The 23,611-nt window shown below is 46.7% G+C and overlaps 1 protein-coding gene across 1 annotated transcript in view; it reads right to left on the minus strand.

Moving 5' to 3' along the window:
* Positions 1-23,611, minus strand: part of MTMR9 (myotubularin related protein 9) — a 156,688-nt gene that overhangs the window by 14,623 nt on the left and 118,454 nt on the right. Inside the window, exon 9 of the mRNA XM_029596148.1 lies at positions 12,640-12,791. Within this exon, the coding sequence (XP_029452008.1) occupies positions 12,640-12,791 (152 nt within the window). The remainder of the gene's footprint in view (positions 1-12,639; positions 12,792-23,611) is intronic.

Below are 23,611 nucleotides of genomic sequence, written 5' to 3' on the forward strand. Positions count from 1 at the left end.
TTGCCATATACCTTCCTCATCGAAAATACCTCAGGTTTGTAGTAGGCCACAATCATTTCCAAAACAGAGTGCTGCCATTCGGCCTAGCATTAGCATCCCGTGTATTCACAAAATGCCTGGCAGTAGTAGCAGCTCACTTGCGACAAAACATCCATGTCTATCCATATCTAGATGATTGGCTCCTCAGAGGTCCATCCCAAGAGGAAGTGCTCCACTCCCTCCATTTCCCCATCAGCCTACTGCAATCCTTGGGGTTTCTAATAAACTATCCCACGTCACATCTGACTCCATCATGCACCCTCTCGTTTATCGGAGCAGATCTATCTAAACACTGCCCAAGCCAAAGCGTTTCTCCCAAAGGACTGGGCATGTATGTTATCAACCCTGGCCAAAGCAGTGCAGACTCGCCAAACCACTACAGCTCATCATCTACTAACCACCATCCACGGTTCATGTAACCCCAATGGTTCAACTAACCATGAGAGTAAAACAATGGACTTTAAAGTCCCAGTGATCCCAGTCAAATCAACACATGTCCCACATTGTCCACATCACCAACTAGCTTCGTCTCTCACTAGCTTGGTGGATGCAGGAGCCCAATCTTCAGATAGGACTACCCATCCAACCTTCACAACCTCAAATTACTCTGACAACAGATGCATCCAACCTGGGTTGGGGAGCCCATGTCAACAACCTCCAAACCCAGGGATCCTGGACCACAGCGGAAGCAAGGCACCAGATACATTTTCTGGAGCTCCGGGCAATCCAATATGCCCTCTTCGCTTTTCGGGATTGCTTCTCCAACAAGGTAATCCTAATTCAAATGGACAACCAGGTAGCAATGTGGTACCTCAACAAGCAAGGGGGCACAGGCTCTTATCTGCTATGCCAGGAGGCAGGGCAGATCTGGGCCAGGGCGCTCTCCCATTCCATGCTACTGAGAGTGACCTTCCTGACAGGCTTGGACAATGTGATGGCAGACAACCTCAACTGGAACTTTCATCCCCACGAATGGTCCCTAGATCCCACTGTAGCGAACAAATGTTTCACCAATGGGGCCGCCCTCACATAGACCACTTTGATTCAATTCACAACTGCAAAGTGGACAACTTCTGCTCTCTACACCGCAGCCACAACACACCGCCACGAGATGCCTTTGCCCAAAGCAAGACTGGGGCACAATGATCCTCATAGCCCCTCACTGGCCGCGTCAGGCTTGGTTTCCCATCCTACGTGACCTCTCAGTCCAACAACCAATTCGCCTGGGCACAGATCCAACTCTGATAACGCAGAACAATGGACTGTTGCGTCATCCGAACCTTCACTCCCTGTCTGACAGCTTGAATGTTGAAGGGTTAATACTACAATCTCTTAATCTCTCTGACAGTGTGTCCCAGGTCCTCATAGCTTCACGAAAGCCTTCTACTAGAAGATATTATCGTTCCAAATGGAAGAGATTCTCTTCATGGTGCACTACAAAAGAAATAGATCCTTTTTCCTGCCCCACAGCAAGGTTCCTGGACTATCTCTGGCACCTCTCGGAGTCTGGTCTACAAACTTCTCCATCCGATTGCATGTCAGCGCCATAGCCGCTTACCACAAAGGTGTAGGAGATGCCCCGATCTCAGCGCAACCCCTTGTAGGGCGCTTTATGAGAGTCTTGCTACAACTTAAACCTCCACTGCGCCCTCTGGTTCCAGCATGGGACCTTAATGTAGTGCTAGCATGGCTCAGGTTATCTCCGTTCGAGCCCTTGCATTCCTGTGAGCTTCGACATCTCACTTGGAAAGTGAACTTTCTAGTTGCTATAACATCGGCTCGCAGAGTCAGTGAGCTACAGGTGCTGGTAACATACCCACCGTATACCAGACTTCTTCATGATCGTGTGGTACTCCGCACTCACCCTAAATTCCTACCAAAGGTAGTTTTTGATTTCCACTCAAATCAGTCGATAATACTTCCCACCTTTTTTCCAAGGACTCACTCACAACCAGGTGAGTGGGCTCTGCATTCCTTGGACTGTAAACGTGCTCTTGCCTTCTATTTGGACCGCACTGCAGCCCATAGAAAGTCCACCCAACTGTTTGTCTCCTTCGATAAAAACAAATTGGGAGTTCCGGTGGGCAAGCAGACCCTGTCCACCTAGCTGGCGGACTGCATTTCCTTTGGCTACCATCAAGCAGGCCTTCCACTATAGCAACGTGTAAAAGCACATTCAGTAAAAGCCATGGCAATGTCAGTAGCACACCTTCGTTCTGTACCTCTTGCTGACATCTGCAAAGCTGCCACATGGAGCTCTCTCCACACATTTGCAGCTCATTATTGCTAGACAAGGCTGGCAGGCACGATTCCATCTTCGGCCAGTTTGTCCTGCGTAATTTGTTTCCAGTTTAATAACCCAACTTCCTTCCTGAGACCCACTCAAACTCGGGCTGCCCTCATACCCAAAACCACCCCAGTTATTGTGCCTGTTGCACGTCGTTGGGTGTGTTTGGTTCATTCTATTAGGGCATCCTGTAGCTCGCTATTCACCCACATGTGATGACTACCATCCTGCTTGTCCTGGGAGAAAGCAGAGTTGCTTACCTGTAACAGGTGTTCTCCCAGGACAGCAGGATGTTAGTCTTCACGAAACCCGCCCACCATCCTGCGGAGTTGGGCTCGCTTATGTTTTATTATTTTATTTTTCTCTCGTACTTTTGCTACAAACGAGACTGAAGGGGGACCCCTGCTGGATGCAGGGTTGGTGGCATGCTGGGCATGCTCAGTGTGCCAGTCAAAGTTCTAGAAACTTTGATGAAAGTGTTCTGTGATTGGGCTCCATCCTGATGATGTGAGGATAACACCCTGCTGTCCTGGGAGAACATCTGTTACAGGTAAGCAACTCTGCTTTCCACCTAAGAGTTCAATTTTGGCTTTCAGAACCTTCCTGCCACATTTTCCTATGTCCTTGGTGCTCACATATACCACGACAGCCAGCTCCTCACCAGCACTAAAATCCAATCTAGGTGATGCTTGAAGTCTGCCACCTTTGCACCAGGTAGGCATGTTACCAGCCAATCCTCATGCCCACCAGCCACCCAGCTGTCTACATTCCTAACAGTTGGTGATTCGATTATGTTGGCTGACCTAACCCTTCCCTCCTGGGCAATAGCCCTGGGAGACACATAGAAACCTAGAAATGATGGCAGAAATAGACCAATCAGCCCATCCAGTCTGCCCAGCAAGCTCCCACACTTATTTTCCCATACATATCTGTTTCACACCAACCACCAATTTCAGGACCCTTGTTGGTAATTGTTTGATTCAAGTAACATCCTTGGTTCGAGAGGACATTGCACCACCTGGAGAGCAGGTCCTTGCTACAGGTTCATTTCCTGCTGCACCAGGTTGATGCTGTCCGATCATGAGACTTTCCTCCTCCAAAGCAGCACCAGGGCTGCCAGACTGGACCAGATAACCCCCAAGGGTTGCTGCGCAAGCCTAGATAAAATGGAGAAGTTGTTTGGCCCCAGGAAGTCCGATCTCTCGGCGTCGGGGGCATCAACTCCTCTGGACAAGGGGGAATAGGTGGCCACTGGTCCCTTACTGACTCCGCCGCCTGGTCTCCAGGTGGAATTAGGTGCTGGAGACCAACCTTCCTCTATCTCTTCTCCTTCCTGGTCCAGATCATCGCCATCTTCGTCTGTGCCAGGAAAAGACCAGGCCGAGCACTGTGCGAAGTCTAAGAAGCACCGTCACCGGTGTCCAACTTTTCACGAGACCAAGCTCAGACTGGCTCCAGCCGAGATGCCCCCGAAGTGCCCCCATGCTGAGGAGGCATTGTCCTCCATTGAGGCCAGGGACCCGAGGCAGTCCCCACCAATTCTGGTGCCGGACGTTGTACTCCCTCGGGCTCCGAGGGAGATATGCTCACACCACTTCCTCCTCGGGCTGTCCTGTCTTCGGCAGCTTTTGAGGAGAAGTTAGAACACAGGGAGTAGCTGGCGGTCAGCTGAGCCCTACAAGGCATTGAGCTGCAGGCCCCATTGGGCCCGCCACCAATGCTGGAGCCTGCACCATCGATGCTGGCACTGCTGCTGGAGTGCCTGGACCGTCTAGTCTGTGTGCTACCGACGCAGCCGTTACTGGTGCCCCAGGTACCCTTGATGCCCCATGGGGCACCAGCGCTGCCTCTGGTGGAGACCATTCCCATTGTCGATTCTTCAGATGAGGGAGGTCTGTAGAAGTTGCTGGCACCGCTTCCGGTGCAGACATTGTTGCCAGCATTGCCCGAACCCATGTCAGGTCCCTCGAAACCCTCTGTGCCCCGAGACCAGGGTATGGTTCAGGCTCCCCCGCCAGTGTGCCCGGGTGATCTCAGCCACATAACCCGTGGGGGAATGATGCATCAGAGTCCTTTTCTGCTGGCTTTGAGGACCTGCCCTCTGAGCCATCACCTCTGGAAGAGTGATGCAGGTCCCCTCCCGAGGACTTGACATTTACGGGCTTTGTGCGGGCCATGACAGAATCCATCCTCTTTCAGCTCCTGATGGAGGAGGATACCAGGCACAAGATGCTGGAGGTTTTCCAGTTTGTAGCTGCGCCTAAAGTGGTGGTAGCTGTCCCAGTCCACGACATATTTAAGGATTTGTTCATCCGGCTCTGGGAGCATCCCATTTTGATGACCCTGTGAACAGGAAGACCAATGCAGTGTACCTGGTTCAGCCTACCACAGAGTTTGAGCAGTGTCAGCTCCCACACTAGTAAATTGTGGTGGAGTCTGCCCTCCAGAAGGCAAAACGTTCTCATACCCATGCATCTGCAGTGAACATCCTGGGCAGGAAAGTCTTTCAGGGCTTAATGCTTGCTGCCCGTTTTGCCTGTTACCAGTTGTATATGATACAATGTTCCCGGAACCTCTGGAAGCAGGTCCAGGAACTGGTTGAGCGCCTGCCTCAGCAGCTACAGGACGACTTCCTGAAGCTGCTTGGAGTGCTGCTTGGAGTGCAGCAAACAAGTCCAGTCTGCCTATGCTGTATTTGAAACGTCAGGAAGAGTGGCCTCAACGAGCATTGGTGCCCATTGCATGGCTTGGCTCCATGCCCCCGACCTCCGCCCGGATGTTCAGGAGAGGATTGCAGACTTACATTATACTGGAGAGAATCTCTTTGGGAATAAAATTAAAGATGCAGTGGCCCAGCTGAAGGATCATCATGAGACCCTCCAGCACCTCTGACCCCACAGTCCTCCGGAAAGAAGCCCTCGTGGCAAGGACCGAGGTGCCCTTTTTTTTACCGTCCGCAGAGGTACTTCTATCCGGCAGCAAGGTCTCAATGGGCAAGCCCTAGGTTGCGCCCTAGGTATCAACGGGCCCCTAGGACTTAGCCGGCTCCCCAGCAAATCCCTGCCAGGGGGTTTTGACTGACTGAGAGGGAACAAAGGCAGGGCTGTCTCTTTTCCTATTTCGTTATTTTCGAATGCCCATCCCTATTGCTTTCCATGCTGATACAAAAAGCCTCTGGCCTTTAATTGATTAACTTTTAACTTGTGACCAGATAGCCAAGAGACTATCCAAGCATTTGTTAAAGTTCTTAGGTTCATCTTGTTTCTCTGGGTGTTACCTATATAATTGTCAGCATACAAGTACCAATGGAAACACAAACTCTGAAAGTTGTTGCCACTGGCACTATAAAAATATAGGTGCTAAAATCTACCTTTTATTTCAAAGGTGATAGAAAAATGGTTGCTTCTAGGCTATCATTTTTTGATAAGACCAATGCTTTTCATCCTAGAAAAGAATGATTTAGGAAGGGGCACCATACAGAAATCCTGCTGGTAGGAATGCTTAATGAAATTAGAGTTAGGACTGAAGGGTGAAAGGTTGCAGTTATGAAGATTGGTAGTGCCTCACGTGATACTCTGAATCACCTACTCTTCTTCCAAAGGTTAACTGATTTTGGAATCTGTGGAGTTCCGATCAATTGTTTTAAATCATTTTTAGTTAACTGTACATTTCAGGCCAACTTTCTATGATTTATATGAATTAAAACTCTGGAATTTGTTGCCAGAGGATGTGGTTAGTGCAATTAGTATAGCTGTGTTTAAAAAAGGATTGGACAAGTTCTTGGAGGAGAAGTCCATTACCTGCTATTAAGTTCACTTAGAGAATAGCCACTGCCATTAGCAATGGTAACATGGAAGAGACAGTTTTTGGGTACTTGCCAGGTTCTTATGGCTTGGATTGGCCACTGTTGGAAACAGGATGCTGGGCTTGATGGACCCTGGTCTGACCCAATATGGCATTTTCTTATGTTCTTAAAATCTTTATCATGGAGTATTCCACAATAATCTGTTTGAAACAAGGTAAAAATTCCTAATGCAATTTACATCCAAACAGGGTTATCAGTAATGGATATCTGCAGGTTTCTCCCCATTCTCCTCTTGTAAAGATTGAAGCAAAGAATTGATTTAATTTTTCTGCTATGGCCTTATCCTCCCTAAGTGCCCTTTTTATCCCTTAATCATCTTATCGTCCCAGTTGTTTTTTTGTTTTTAATGGCCTCTTTGGGAAGGTCTAGGTTGTAGAGTACGGGATGGAGGTGGGTAATATCTATGTGACTTGTAGGATAACCTCCTAGGATCCCGTGGTAGATGGGAAGTCTGAGGGGGAAAGTGGACAGCTGACGCAAGGTGTCATGATGTTCTTTTAGTTGCGCCACTGTTTCCTGGATTTTGTCGCCAAATAAGATGTCCCCTGTACATGGAAGATCTGCTAACCTTTCTTGGATTTCCTGGCGCAGGTCAGAAGACTTGAGCCATGCCCAGCATCTGGCACTTATTCCTGCTGCCGATACTCTTGAGGCAGTTTCAAAGATGTCATATGCGTTCTCTGAGAGCCAGGAGCTCTTTGATTCGCATGCACATGTACAACTTCTCACCGGTGGGTAAAAAATCATACATGTGACACTCGATGCAAAAGACTGGGAAGCCCCCCCTCTTGCTGCTGGACTGCAGCCTTCATCTCAATTTTGATCAGTTCCTAGTTAAGTTTTAGGTTGCTATGGGAGTACGAATGTGTCTAACGTCCTTTAAATGTATTAATGAATTCACTATGTGTCTGGGTAGTGGCCTACCGGGGTCTGATCGAATTCTTAATAAAGTTTTTGTTGATTTTTTTTTTTTTTGTGAAAGTGGCACTTGCCTATAAATTAAGGGGTGGGCGGGTTGGGAAATACAAACAGTCTAACTTCAGTTAGTCAGCCTGAGTGACTCACTGCTCTCTTGATTAACAAATGTTGGTCCCTATTCAAACCCAATCACACTACCTCAACACCTTTCCAAGGTGAGTAACTGAGTTGAACTATTCAACTTTTTTTACTTAGGTATACACTGCTCCTAGCTTATTTCTAGCTTCTGGCTACTTTTTGGGTTTTTTTTTTTGTGTGTTTTTTTTTTTCAATACAAGCACTCAGTTAGTATTAAATACAAAACACTCAGTTCTTTAAAAGTCTGGAGAACACTCAGTTCTGCAGACTTTTAAAAATAAACACACTATCTACTGCTACCTTATTGACTGACTAAAAATACAAACAGTCTAACTTGTTTATTCACTGCCTACCTACTGCTACCTTATTGACTGACTATTTAAAAATACAAACAGTCTAACTTGTTTATTCACTGCCTTTCTGACTATTAAAGGCACAGACACACAAACACACTAAATAATATTCCCAAATAGTTAACTTTGCCCCAATACTTTTAAAAAAGACAATATCCCAAGCAAAAACTTACTGATTCCTTTCAGCCACCAGAAAGGTGACCCTCTCCTCTCAGTGCCTTACTGTACCCCTCTTCACTCTACCCCACCCGCCCCTCTCCCCCTGCTCCCTCCTTCCTTTCTCCCCCCCACTAGCTTTTAACTATACATATGTGCACTTGCCTCCTCTTACTGTAAATAAGCCCTCATATGCTAATTTCTCAAGTGTACATGCCTCGCTTAATTTGTTTATAAGTTCTTTTGCATATTTAACCCTAACTTGAATGCAAAAAGTTGTAATTCTGCTGTTGACTCTCTTCCTTTGTATTTTGCATATTACCCAGTTAGCCCCTCCCTTGTTCATTGTAATTTCCCTTCTCAGTTACTTGTAAACCGACATGATGTGTCCTACGAATGCCGGTATAAAAAAAAGTGTTAAATAAAAATAAATAAAATAAATAAACAGTGAACCAAACACACCAGCACGCACCCGAGAGACACCAGAAGAGGTAACACGCAATCCACTGCCTGCCGGCAAGGAGCCTCTGCCTTGGCCCTGACGAGCCAGCCGTCCAGGTAGGGGAGAACAAGGCTACCTTCCCGGAGGAGAGCTGCCGGCACCACCACCATGACTTCGGCGGAGGTGCCATCGCGAAATCAAATAGAAGGTCGCTGAACTGAAAGTCTCGGCAAACGTGAAGAGACTACGGTAGCCGCGATGAACCGGAAAATGGGAAGATTCCGCAGTCAAAGCGAGTGAGGCGAGGAACTCTCCGGGGCGAAAACGGCATGAGGACCGCTCACAAAGTTTCCATGTGGAAAAAGCGGGATCTTAAAAGCCCGGTTGACTCATATAAGGTCGAAGATCGGACGAATACCTGTCCCGTTGGGGAATGACGAAGTAAACAGAAAACTGGCCTGCGGCAAGTACGCTGGCAGAAACCGGGATCACCGGACCCAGGCACAGAAGCCTGGCGGGGGCGTGTTCCACCGCTTGTCACTGGGACCGACCGCACGGGGAAATAGAAAAAAGGGATCCCGAGAATCTCGAGCAAAGCGAAAGCGTACCCAACGCTAAGAATGTCTAAGACCCACTGGTCTGACATGAGTGTGACCCATTCCACGCAAAAAACAGGGAAAAGCTACCGCCTAGGACAGGGCCGAGGAACGAGTCCAGCGCACTTCATTGTGTGGCAGGCGTAAGTATGAAGCGCGTGGGCTGGCCCCCGCGAAAGGGATGGCGCCCACGAGAAGACTGCGACCAAGACTGCGAGCAAGAAGGAAAACCCCCGGAGGAGTCACCCTGCTCGTGTGGGGTATACCGTTTCTGGCCTTGGAAACGTGTACGAGAGGGACGGGATGATATCGGATGGTCCTCCTGAAGCTTATGGACCTTACCTTCCACTAGGAATCCATAGCTTCTCAAGGTCCTTGCCTAAGAGTAACTTACCGTTGAACTGCAACGTGCCCCACCGGGAATTGGATGACGGATCGGCCGACAAATGGCACAGCCAGAGGAGCCGTTTGGCGGACATCGCCGAGGCCATCACTGTTGTCTGGACGCGGAGAAGGTCATATGCGCAGCCTCTGCCCACGGGAGGTCCCAGGTGCAGAGCAACTGTTAAACTCACCTGAGACCTGCCCGCAGCATGAGACTGCTGCAAATAGCCGCACGCACCCCCAGCGCCAGAACATCGAAATTGTGCTTCACATGAGCCTCGAGCATGTGGACCTGGGCGGCTTGGAAGCTGGGAAAACCTCCAATAATGTGCCCGCAAAAGGTAGTCCACAGAGGGATTATAATATATATATATTTTTTTTAATCTAAGCATACCTCCGGGAGGGGGAGCTTGTCCAGGGCACAGCCCACCTGCTATTCCTGATGGCGCAACAACTTGTGCGGGGGAGGAAAGAGGAAGGCGCTTGCCGGATCCCTGATTCCCGCCAGGACCGGGTCCATATCCGTGGGCAAAGAGGCCGTAAGGGTGCCCATAAGACCCTGGGGTCGTCCCTCTCTAGGGCTGGAAGAGTATTCTTCGCATCCGGATTGGCGGCAGGATCCGGGGGTACCGGATCCACCGGGAGGTCGGGGACACCCCCGGGACCACCCGCGCCCCAAGGAACCCCGGGGGCTCCGCAGCCGACCTAAACGTCAATGGCGCGGAGCGGGGAAATTTTTCTCTTTTTTTGGGGGGGGGGGCAAGGGGGAGACCTTCCCCCTCCTCCTGCAGGCTAGCTAAAGAGGATCGGCGCAGGAGGAGGGCACCATTAGTGAAAAAACAAGCCCTGGAAGTCCCGGGTGGGGGAGGGGGAGGCGAGTGGGTGACAGAGAACCCATCCTGGGGGGCCGCGGGGCTCAATTCGGGGGGTAGCTACAAAAAAAAAAAAAAAAAAAAAATCAGCCCCCCAGCCCCAGGGAGCTCCGAAAATGGAGCCGACAAAAAATCCAAAACTGCCTGGCCAAGCTTTGGGGAGTCGATCCCTGGGCTAAATTTGCCTGCCCTGCTAGGGGGACCTTCCCCACCCGGCAGGGAGGCAGAGAAGAAGCCCCTTCGCAAAAAATACGAAGGGGGCTGCAGAGAAGAAGCAGGCTGCCTGCCACGGCAAAGAGAGAGCCACTCTGAAGAAAAAAAGCTACAGAGAAAAAAAAGTTGATTGACAGCCTGGAGGCCTGGAGTGAAGCGAGGGTGAATCCTGCTGACTCCTGCCTGTCTGGCTGCCGGTTCAAGCCCAGGTGAGGAACAAAGTGAAAAAAATATTGGGCTGCTGCTGTAGGTAAGTAATAAAAGTACTGGAAATACTTTTAAACTTAACCTGTTTCTGTGTCACTGGAAACATTTATTTATTTTTTTTAAACAGAGCACAGCAGCATAAATTAAGACCCTTCGGCAGCCCGGGGGAGGGGGGGGGAGACCAGGAGAGACTCGGTCGCCACACCTGGAAGCGGTAACGGACACAGGCTATGCACTGCACAAGGGGCCAAGCCCCCTTGAGTCTGGCAAGAGTCAAGAGACAGTGCAGTCTCCTGAAGAAAAATTCTGCAGACTTTCTAACTTTCCAATTTTATTTTAACAGGAAGAAAAAACCCACAAAATCCCTAAGGAATAAGTACTTGCTTGATCCGTAAGGAAAAGAGGAAGGAAAAGGCTGACCAGCCTAAAGCAGAGAACGAAGGGTGAGCTGCTACACCTGCTGGAGACAGACGAATACTGAAGGGTATAGGATAGGCTCTGTCCTCATATAGGATATCCTTTCAGTTTTAGTCTGTCTCCACCTACGGGAAAGGAGGCTCAACCCACAGTCTGGACTGATCCGGGTACATACAGGAAACTTGTGATTTATTTAATGTTTGGGTACTTGCCATGTACTTGTGACATGGATTGGCCACTGTTGAAACAGGATACTGGGCTTGATGGACCCTTGGTCTGACCCAGTATGGCAATTCTTATGTTCTTATGTAAATGACACCTCCTGACTTCATGCAATGCCCCCAGGCATAAACACAGACCTGGGGATCTGTGAAAGACATGGTCCAGGGGCACTGGGGGCATCGCTGAAAGCCCGACGAGCAGTCGATGGCCGGTGGACACCAGAGGACAACACCGTCAGGGATTGACTGCAGGGAACATAGAAACTTACTGCAACATCCTCTAAGGCCGGGAGGAGACAAGGGACCCAGCGCAGGAAAAAAACCCAAGAAAAACTTTAACATGGCAGTTTTCCAGAGAAAAACAGCATGAGCTCCACATCTGCAAGATGATAGCTCTTCAGAAAAGAAGAGACTGAAGAGGAACCCCACATGGATGCAAGGTTAGTGGCATGCTGGGCATTCACAGTGTGCCATTCAAAGTTTCTAGAAACTCTGACAAAAGTTTTTCGTGCCGAGCGCCATATGATGTCACCCACATGTGAGGACTACCATCCTGCTTGTCCTAGGAGAAGACAAGGATTGCAGTGGAGTGAAGGAAGAGGGAAAATATGGTGATAATGTGAAGGGTGGGAGATGGGATGAGCAAGAAGAGGGAAGGGGAAGGGAAAATGTGATGCGGTGGGGAAATGAAGGGAAGGTGATGATGCAGGGGATTGGAGGAGAAGAAAGAAAACTGAGAATGATGCCAAGGAAATGGGGGATAGGGAAGGTGATTGTGTGCCATGAAGAAGTGAGCCCAATTCCAAGTGTGCCACAATACAAAAAAGGTTGGGAACCACTGCCATAGACTGCTACCTGCTTTCCCTCCAGATGTAAATAGGTCATCTGAAAGCATGCTCCAGGCACCAATCCCAAATCCTCACACTGCCTCTCTTTGGAGATTCCACCAAGTGTAGGTCTAATACCTCACCGAGATGTGCATTCATCTTGGCATGCAATATTGGCTCCTGTTTCCCCAGGTGCCAAGAACCCAACAAACAGTGGAGGAGGAGGAGGAGGACAAGCCTCAGGGCAGAGTGAAACGCTGGTATTCACCAGGGATGCCACTGCAGCACTCCCTAGTCTCCTTTTCAAATCAGCTCCCGTTCGATTATCCTCAGACATGGATAACCAAGAAGCCAGCATACCATTCACCAAGGAAAGAGTCACAGTGGGGTAGGTACAAATCATGCCTTTACCCTTCCTTCCTCCATCAGCAAAGAAGCATAAAAGAAGATTACAAAATGAAGAAAACAGAGCATACATGAATGCTTCTGCTCAGATAGATGTCATTTTAGGTCCCCTATATCGACTTATGTTTAAAATCTACCTGGAGAGGTATGGGAGAGGTGCTTGTCCTAACAGGATCCATTTTTTTTAAACATTGGGTGAGAGTATAGCAACCTGGCCACAGGCCTGCATGTCAGTGATGATAAAAGAACAAATGCTCCCAAACACCAGGCAGAGAGACAGTAAGAAAGGCCTTGCTTACCTTCCCACAGCTGCAAGCTCTGAGGTGCAACAGAAGGCCAGATGACCAGACCATTGGCTTCAAAGAGAGAATTCATAAATCTGTTCACTTCTTTTGGTTGATTTACCCAGGACCACAAGGACATTGTTTTCTGCTGCAATTTCAGTTTATACCTAGTAGAGAGAGACACTTAATCAGCCTTAAAAAAAAAAATGCACCAGCTACCTTCCTTCAAATTCACTATACAAGTTATTGTATGTTCTCATGTACTTATGTCATGTTCTTATGTTCTCATGTCATGTAAAAGATTTCCTCCTGAGATTAGCCATCAAAGAAGCTTATGCGACACGATCATTCTCTTCACTCTTCTGGATTTAGTATTTTGTTTGTTCGATAGTAGTCCTGTTCAGTTCTAAAGATATACAGGCATCTCAGTTGAGCCAAAGAGAATTGCCAGCATCTATGGAAGGTTTAGGAGGAATATAACTGGCAAGTTATCAAAATAAGATTAAATAAAATGCAAGGCTCTTAAGATAAGTCACAATATTCAAACTATTAGGGCTCTTTGTAAAGCAAAATTGCTTACCTTGTAATAGGTGTTATCCCAGGACAGCAGGATGTAGTCCTTACATATGGGTGACGTCACTGGACGGAACCCTATCACGGAAAACTTTCTGTCAAAGTTTCTAGAAACTTTTGACTGGCACACTGAGCCCACTGAGCATGCCCAGCATGCCATGATCCCTCGAGCCATAGGGGTCTCCCTTCAGTCTTGTGTATAGCAATAAGCGTTAGCAAAAATAAAATAATAAAACGTATCGGACCCAACTCCGCGGGGTGGTGGGTGGATTTCGTGAGGACTACATCCTGCTGTCCTGGGATAACACCTATTACAAGGTAAGCAATTTTGCTTTATCCCAGGACAAGCAGTATGCTAGTCCTCACATATGGGTGATTAGCAAGCTACAGGCTGAGTCATTTTGTAGTGGACCAACAGCAAAAACTTGTGCAACGGGCACAACAATTGGAGTACTGTTAGAAAAATTGATGCAGCCTAAAATCACAGCAGGTTAGATGTAGAAGGAGTTGGGATTATGCTTGAAATAAGTTCTTTAAGACAGATTGTCCGTAGGCTGAATCTTGTTGTCGTCCTTTGTCCAAACAGTAATGACCTGCAAAGGTGTGAAGAGAACTCCATGTTGCAGCTTTACATATGTCAGCTATTGGCACTGAATGATAGTGTGCTACTGAGGTTGACATTGCTCTTACTGAATGCGCCTTCACTCGCCCTTGGAGAGGATGGCCTGCTTTTTCATAGCAGAACTCTATACAATCCGCAAGCCAGTTGGAGAGAGTTTGCTTGCCCACTACTTTACCCGGTTTGTTTGGATCAAAGGAAACAAAGAGTTGAGTGGATTTCCTATGGACTGCAGTGCGATCTAGGTAATATGCAAGTGCACGTTTACAGTCCAAGGTGTGCAAAACCCTCTCACCTTGGTGAGAGTGAGGTCTTGGGAAGAATGTGGGCAAGACTATGGATTGATTCAAATGGAATTTCCGTAATTACCTTGGGAAGGAATTTTCGGTGTGTACGGAATATCACTCGATAAGGTAGGAATTTCATATAGGGTGAGTATATGACAAGTGCTTGTAACTCACTAACCCTTCTAGCAGATGTAATGGCAATTAGGAATATAGACTTCCATGTAAGAAATTTAATATTGCAGGAATTCATGGGTTCAAAAAGAGAACGCATGAGCCTTGTTAGTACCACGTTAAGGTCCCATTCTGTGACTGGTGGCCATATAGGGGGGGGTTTAGATGAATTAAACCTCTCATAAACCTACTAACAAGGGGATGCACCGATATCGGTGCATCCCCTATTGTATGATGGTAAGCTGAAATAGCACTTAGGTGTACTCTTACTGACGAGGTCTGGAGACCAGAGTCTGAAAGGTGCCAGAGATAGTCCAACAAAGATGTTATGGGGCAGGAAAAAGGGTCAATACTTTTCTGCGCACACCACGTGGTGAATCTTTTCCACTTTGAACTATAGTTTTTTCATGTGGAAGGCTTATGTGAAGCTACAAGACTTGAAAGACATTAGTTGAAAGATTGAGTGGTTGCAGGATCAAGCTTTCAACATCCAGGCTGTTAGAGATAGGGATTGAAGGTTGGGATGGTGCAACATACCCTGATCCTGAGTTATAAGAGTGGGAGCTGTACCCAGGCGAATCGGGTTCCTGATCGAAAGATCGAGAAGCATGGGGAACCACATTTGTCAAGGCCAATACGGGGCTATGAGTATCATGGACCCTTTGTCCTGTTGTAGCTTCACTAGAGTCTTTGTTATTAGTGGTATCGGGGGATACGCGTATAGAAGACCTGAATTCCAGGGGCGAGCAAAGGCGTCCCTGGCTAACTGGTTTGTTTGTGCAGAGAGCAAAATCTGTCCACTTTGTGATTCAGCTCGGATGCAAAGAGGTCTATCGTTGATTGACCCCCAACGCTGAACTATTCTGGTCGCTTCTAAGGGATCCAGGGACCACTCGTGAGGTTGGAATTGCAACTTAGACGGTCTGCTACTACGTTGTGAATTTCTGCCAGATAAGTGGCCCGGAGAAACATGGAATGTGTCAGGGCCCAGTCCCAAATCTGTGCAGCTTCTTGACAAAGGAGATACGAGCCCGTACCTCCCTGTTTGTTCAGGTACCACATGGCAACTGTGTCGTCCGTTTGTATCAGAACAGTTTTGTGTGTAAGGCAATCCTTGAACGCATGTAGAGCATAACATATAGCTCGAAGCTCAAGGAAATTGATTTGAAATGTTGCTTCAAGTTTTGTCCAAGTACCTTGAGTTTGGAGATTGTCTGTGTGAGCTCCCCAACCTAAGATGGATGCATCTGTAGTTAAAGTCACTTGTGGAACAGGTTGTTGGAAGGGTAGGCCTTTGCACAAGTTGTTTTTGGTCACCCACCAGAGAAGAGATGAACGTAGTTGGTGGGTTATTTGGACTGGGGACGACAGTGGTTGAATGACTTGTATCTTACCACTGTGATCTTAATGTCCACTGGGTGATTCTCATGGCTAATCTTGCCATAGGAGTGACATGAACTGAGGAGGACACGTGGCCAAGCAGAATTAGAAATTGATGTGCTGTCGCCTGTTTCTTTAAACATAGAGAGTTTACTAATGAGGAGAGTCTCAGTCCGGTCCTCTGGGAGGAACGCTCTTGACATTATGGTGTTCAACTCTGCTCCGATGAATTGCAGTAGGCGAGATAGAATGAGGTGGGATTTTTGGTAGTTGATTAGAAATCCCAGCAAGTGGAGCAGATTGATTGTGAGCCTGAGAGAGGTGAGAGCTCCTTGTTTTGATTGGCTTCTGATGAGCCAGTTCCTTACCTCATCATAGGTAAGGAAAAATGTGTACACTTTCCTTGTGCAAATGAGCCACTGCTACCGCTAGGCACTTTGTGAACACTCTGGGTGCTGAGGCAAGTCTGAATGGCAGGACCCGGTATTGGTAATGCTGATGCCCCACTAGGAAACGCAGAAACTTGCGATGAGGAGGGAATATTGGAATGTGAGCATAAGCTTCTTGTAGATCCAGAGAACAGAGCCAGTCTCCTGCCTGAAGAAGGGGAAGCATGGTGCCTAAGGAGACCATCCTGAATTTTTCTTTCCGTAGAAATCTGTTGAGATTTTGGAGGTCTAGAATGGGACGAAGGCCTCCTGTTTTCTTTGGAATGAGGAAATAGCGGGAGTAGAATCCTCTGCCCTGCTGAGGTCAGGGGAACCGGTTCCATGGCCTTGGCTCTCAGAAGGGTGGATAATTCTGCTTAAAAAGAGTGGTATGATCCTTGTGTATCCAAAGAGACTTTAGTGGTGAGTCTTTTGGTGCTGTGAGAAAATACAGATGGTAACCTTGTGATATAATTGATAGCACCCATTGATCTGTTGTGATGTTTGACCAATGGGGCTGGAAGAGAGAGACCCGACCTCCCACTGGTAATTCTGGGTTCGGGTTGGTGGAGTGGCTGCTGTCCTCTGACTGGTTTTCAAAAGCCTGATGCCGGGCCTGTTTGAGGAGTAGGTTGAGGCCTAGAAGTTCTCAGTTGTCTAGCCTGGGTTCTTTGCACTGTCTGGACGCTCTACCATGGTGTGCTGGTGGATAGTACCTACGTGGTCTATAGTAGGGCTTCCTGATGACCTTACGTGGTGTGCGTCGTGTGGCAGAAGAAGTATCTTGTGGGATAGCAGACAGTTGACGCAGATTTTAAGAGTGTTCTTTAAGCTGGGCTACTGCGTCTTTAACCCTTGTTCCAAAAAGGTTATCACCTACACAAGGTAGATCTACCAGCTTCTTTTGAACTTCAGGCCTGAGGTCAGAAGCTTTGAGCCAGGCCCAACGATGTGCACTGATACCAGTTGCCGCTACCCGTGAAGAGGTCTCAAAACTGTCATAAGCAGCACGGACCTCGTGCTTGCCTGCTTCCAAACCCTTGTGAATGATGTCCTTGACTGAGTCCTGATACTGCTGAGGCAGAGTGTCAGAAGGTTCTTGCATTTGTTTCCAGAGGTTACACTGATACTGCGTCATATAAAGCTGATACGATGCTATCCTGGAAACAAGCATTGAGCCTTGAAAGACTTTTCTTCCTAAGGTGTCCAAGAACTTTTGTTCCTTACCAGGTGGGGTTGATGAATGAGGGCGTATTCTCTGATTTTTTCTGGGCGGATTCTACCACTACAGATTGGTGTGGAAGTTGGGCCCTCTGATACCCGGGAATGTGCTGTACCAAATAGGTGGTATCCATCCTTTTGTTAACAGGTGGGGTACTGAGAATGGGTGTTCCCATAACCTGTGTTATAGGTCTACTAGGACTTCATGTACCGGGATTGCTAGTACCTCCTTAGGAGAATCGACAAACTGTAGAACCTCTAAGGTCTTTTGTCTGGTATCTTCTTCTGACACTAGTTTAAAAGGAATAGTGTCAGCCATCTCCTTTACAAAATTTTTTCTGTCTTCAGCTGGGGACGGCTCAGATAGGATGTCCTCTGAAGACGTGTCAGTGTCCCCGTTTTCCCAAGAGTCCAATGGAGGGCGTCTTGAAGGAGAAACATGAGGCGGCATCGATGGTATCGGCAGCTTTTGTGGAGAAAAGAATGGTATCGATGGAGAGACTGGGATTCTCGGTCAAGAACGTCTGGAGGGTTCCAGCAGGGTTCAGGAGGTAGAGAAGCCCCTGAGGCATCATCTTCACCGACTGGAATCTGAGTAATAGGCTGCACTGGAAGAGCTCCGATTAGTGCATCGAGATTCGACATCAGTGGCTGGAATATTGAAAAGCCCGGTACTGGCATCGAAGCAGGTATTGGCATCGGGGCCGGAACAGGCATCGGCACAGGCATCGGCTCCAGCGGTGTCAATGGATGAAGATCCCGGAGAGCTTCTTTCACTGCCTGACAGATAAATCCGTCCAGTTTCTGCCTGATAGCTGGTGAGGTCAGAGCAGGTGGCAGAGAAGGCGTGATCGGCACTTCCACAGATCCCTGTGGTGGCTCGATGCCCGGCACCTTTGCAGGTGGGGAAATCCTCGGAGTAGAAGGCCTCGATGGCTCTTTGCGACGGGATCTCTTTGGCGATGGCTCTCTTGGTAACAGTAAGGCCTCTGGCGTCGACGTCCATCGATGCCTATGATGATGCTTTTGTTTATGCTCTGTGGCTTTTTCAAGCACAGATGTCGCGGACATAGTCGGTGATAGCCGGTCTCCGGCGCTGTCAGTGCGACGTTTGCGGACAACCAATCTTTTAGACATTCCAGCCGGAGATGATTGAGTCGACGTCGATGTTATAAGCTATATATGGAAGAGATGTTCCATTTTTTTTTTGTCGGGCCCCCCTGCCCTTGGCAGTCATTTCAGCACATTGAGGGCAGGAAGAAACATCGTGCGATTCTTCCAACCACAGAAAACACTTGACATGCGGGTCGGTGATCGACAATGCGCGAGGGCATCTCGGGCATTTTTTGAAGCCCGTGATCATGGTGAAGGCCGGACAGCATTCGACGGCCTTCTGACCAAAAAATTACTTTAAACCGGATCGAGACAGGAAAAATTGTACTCACCGGCCGGTGGAGTAGGGAGACCCCTATGTAGAGGATGAAATGAGAGATTTTTTTTTTACTTTTTTCTCTCAGAGTAAGTGTGTGAAGAATTCACACAGGGCTCCTTCACCGCGATGCTAACTGCAGCGCGGAAAAACTAAGACTGAAGGGAGACCCCTGTGGCTCGAGGGATCATGGCATGCTGGGCATGCTCAGTGGGCTCAATGTGCCAGTCAAAAGTTTCTAGAAACTTTGACAGAAAGTTTTCCATGATAGGGCTCCATCCAGTGACATCACCCATATGTGAGGACTAGCATCCTGCTTGTCCTGGGATAACATCTTTAATTTTAACTGCCTTTAATTCAACTTTTGATTTATAGGTTCCACCATTTTGCTACACTCTTAGCTACATTATATTAAACATACAGTTCCAAATATTTATCAAGTCCATTAAGTAGTCACAATATGATGAAGCCAGAAAAACAACCTTAACCAAAATTAGCATTGATATAATTCGTTTAATTCAACCAAAAAAGTTAATACACTTATCATAGCATCTTGATTCCCATGATTCTACAGCCACTGCTACAAAATCTGATCCTTGCCATCGAATTTGTCATTCCCTGCAGAACTGCAGGAAACAAGCAAACCCTGCCAGAGCAGGAAAGCTAGCTAGCTCCTGCATGGGGGCTGGACGTGAAAGATTAGAAATACAATTTTTCTCTCCTTGCTACCCTCCTCTTCTACCACCTGCAGTTGCGAGAGATCTATCCCCCCACCTCAAGCTGGGAAGAGCAGCATGGTGCTTCATATCACATTAGCTTCCTCTGCCGTTTGTGGTCACTCATAGTATGAGTGCATGGTGCTAGCAGGTCTTATGAGATCTACAGGACACCATAGCTCCAATCATGTGATCGACCATGGGAATGAGAGGAGACTGCTGTGGTATGAAGTAATTTGATTCAGCACTCTTGATACCAATGCCGAACCTTGGCACTCAAAGCTTGACAACGACTGCAAGATGCTCAGCTCAACAGGGCAAGTAGCAGAAGTGCTATCACTTAACACTCAGAGTTAAGTCAAGCTGGTCAATACCAGCTGCTTCACATGCTTCATGTGCTCACTTACCACTTGATATCTACTACTGAAGCTTCTCCTCAAAGACAGCTCAGTTAGAGTTTATGGGCCTTAACAGAAGGGCTTACCCAAATAGTCCAAAATGCTGCTGCTCACTTAATCAACAATATTACGAAGCACGAGCATGTACAGCCACTGCTTAAAAGCACTCCATAGGTTACCCACTGTTTACAGAAGAGTTCAATATATTATATATAATATTTTGAATTACTCATGGTTGTGTTCCACAATATTTGTCTAATACCATTTCCAGTTATCAGTCAATTCAAATTCTACATTCTTCACAGCAAGCACTACTCAACATTCTTGTAGCCAGATTTACTGAAATCAGTTGACGAGCTTTCTCTTGTGCTGGGCCTTGTCATTAAATTTCCAGCTGTGGGACGATTATACTGCATTTGGCAAACAATGCAAGGTTTGTTTGTTTTTTAATATAAAGAAAGCTTTTGTATAGATTCATCATACGTTGCTTGTTTGTCATAAGATTAGTGTTTATGTTTGTTTGCACTTTGCTTTGTAGCCCTATAGAAAGAGGAGATTCATAAATCTAATAAATAAATTATGCTTCAACGTCTTTTATACCAGGTCAGTGGAACTGGATTTTCTTCTTTTGCTCAGGATAAACCAATAGTCTCTGCCTGTGAATCTTGATGGTCCTCAAAAAAGTCTTAGTGATAGTTGGCAACATCAAAATCCTCACCTAGACATTTGTAGAAGATTCTAGTAAGATATACGAGGGACATCTTGAGGTCGATATTCACTGCCAAATGGCAGGATTTGAAAATTCCCACTGGCTGATTACCTCCAAGTTATCTTGCTAAGTAGCTAGCCAGATAAAACTTAGCTAGATAATCTGGAAGCATTTTGGGACATTTCTGGGTGGAGTTAAATTAGTCGAATAAGTTATCTGGCTAACTTTGGTCATGTCATACAGCGGTCTTAAAATTTAATTTTAAGATAGCTGGGTATAATCTACAGTGTGACGATGCCACTGAGTATCCTACCAAACTTTGCCAACAACCTTGTGGCTGAATATGGAGCCCTTCCGTCTGCAGCATGGGCAAACCTTTAAAGCTGCTGCCATTATTGGAAACAGATGACATGAAATAAAAAAGAAATTATCCTTCCCACCCCTACCAGAAAATGTTGACCAAAGAGAAAGAGGCTCAACTAGTTGAGGGGCCTGCCAAAAGGGAGCAATGAAAAAGCAAAAAAAAAAAAAAAAAAAATAAAAAAATTTAAAAAAAGGCATTAAAAACCCCAATTAAAAACTATGAGTAAATTAAAAAACACTAAAAAAGAAAAATGACTTGTGGAAAGAGCAAAAAATGCTTCTTTTTAGCAAATGCAGTTAAGAAACAGCTGTTGATATCTATCATAAAAATAATGAACTGAGACACAAAGATGCAAAGGACCTGCCATGAATCCTTAGTCGACATCTGGGAGTTTCTTAGAAAGCTCTAGAAATAAACTGCAGTCCATGCTGGTGCCATCAAGATGACATCATCCATGTATGGCATAAAATGAACTGCTTGTCTTCAGAGAAAATTTTAGAGGAAAAACACTTTAGATGGTAAAATGGCACCCATATACATGTGTATATGCACGTGCGACCAGATGCACTGAAATTTTATATTATGCACACACGCATGTTATAAAATAGGCCAGCGTGTGTATGTGTGCTCTTAATATTAAGAGTATACGCACACAGCAGAGCAATGTCTGCTTTAAAACACGCAAGTGAGAGAATTTTACAACAGGTGCATGTCCAGGCCAATACTAGTTTCACCAGTTTATCCACCAGTTTGCCCAGTCTATAGCTAGATCCTCAAGACCCCCCCCCCCCTTGTTCTTCAGCCTGCACTCCCCCGTGTTAACCCAGACCCCTCAAGCATTTCATAGATGCCTGGAAATAGTTTTATGCAGACTTATACCTCATCCATAGCAGAAGTAACTGAGTGGAAATATACCTGGATGCGCACCCAGGCACATAGCTACATGCACATCTCTCTCTTGGTCCCGCCTCAGAACACCTACGCTCACCCACATTTTGCAACTTTTGTCCCCGAGTCGAGATCTTCGCATAGCAGTATTTGTGTGTGTATGTGGGCTGTCGGGTAGACATGTGCATGTGGCTAGATATGCATCCATCTCCCGATTTTGGCGCATCTGGCTTTTAAAATTCACCTTTTAATGGCCTAACTTAATGTGGTTCAATGAATCAGAAGGCCTACTGCAATTAAAATTTAGTCAACAATCACAAAAAAATTTAAAAAGAAAAAAAAAAAAAAGATGGGCAAAATGCCTAAGTAGGACACTATGGAGAATGGAACAAAAGGATGAAGGGAAAAAAAAATCAGCAGCCACAAGTTTTTGAAGTAATAAGCAGGCAGAAATTCAGAGACACACTTCTACTTGGATGACAGCCAAGATCAAAGCTTTTTGGCAGTAGATACGATGTCTTGCAGGTCTCCTGCCATACATGTAGAAAGAATTTTTATCAAAAGCTCTAGATGTTCCTCTAACAGAATAACAGATCATATGACCCATGTGATAGCCTCTACTGAGACTGCTTGTGATTGGAACCACATACTCAGGATTTCAAAATCCATTCACCCGTAGCAGGTAAGATGGCCCTGGGAGCAGAAATCAATGCATCTTTGGCCCAAAGGAGGGATCATCATCATTCCCGATCAGGGCATGGGAACCATGGCAGCATTATCTTTTGACCCCAATTGGGATCCCTGGAGTGGGGGAAGAAGAGACCTCTTGGGTCTGATTGAGGGCTGGGAGGAAGCTGCAGGACAGCAGGGAAGAGAGAGTTGAGAAGGGAAGCTGTTGCAAGGGTGCTGCGCCAGGACTCAAGGAGAGAGGGAGAGAGAGCTGGGAGGGGAAAAGGAGAAAACTGCATCTGGGTGGGATAGGATAAGGAGGAGATGGGAGGAGTGGAGAGGGGGAGTAGGAGAGAAGACAGAGGGCTGCAAGAGGAGAGGGAAAGATGATTGCACCAGGATAGGGCAGGGAGAGGGAGTGGATTGAAGAGAGGGACTAGAGGAAGAGAGTGAGAGGGATGAAGCTAGGACTGGAAGAGAGGAATAAGAGCTGCACTGTGGGGTGGGAGGTGTGCTCTCAGAGGAAGTGCATTCACTATCCATACGCCTGCCCACAAAAAAAGTTATTGGAGGAAGAAAGGAATACAATAGAGAGTGTGCATTTTGTCTGTAGTTTGTCTTGGAAAAAACTTTTTAGAATCCCTGTACTTTATCTTATAAAGCCCTTATTGCATCTTAGTGGTACTAAGATTATAATACTGAATTTAAGAAACCATGGGACAAGCACAAGGAATCTCTGAAGGAATGGTAAGGATTGCAGAGATGGGCATATGGGCCGTATAATCTTTTTCTGTTGTCATGTTCCTGTTTCTATATTAGTTACTATAGTGCAGCATTATTTAGCAAAATTAGACACTGAGGTCTCAACATCCATGCATCCAAGGACGGGTTCACAATGCTACCAATAGCCCTCATTTGGCAGCTAGTTTATAAGTCAACAGGTTGTGTAAGTAGAAGCTTCATATCTGCCAGGAAGAACGAGAAGTGCAATTACTATATATATAGAAACAGAATGTTTTGATGCTTCCTGTCGAACAGATGAAATGCTCGTTTTCTCTTCCACTAGAAAAATATCAACTCATATTTGCTTTACAGATTTACTCTCTTGGAAATCTTAAAAATATGATTTGTCCAA

This window comes from Rhinatrema bivittatum, chromosome 3 (assembly GCF_901001135.1).
Source record: "Rhinatrema bivittatum chromosome 3, aRhiBiv1.1, whole genome shotgun sequence".
NCBI lineage: Eukaryota > Metazoa > Chordata > Amphibia > Gymnophiona > Rhinatrematidae > Rhinatrema > Rhinatrema bivittatum.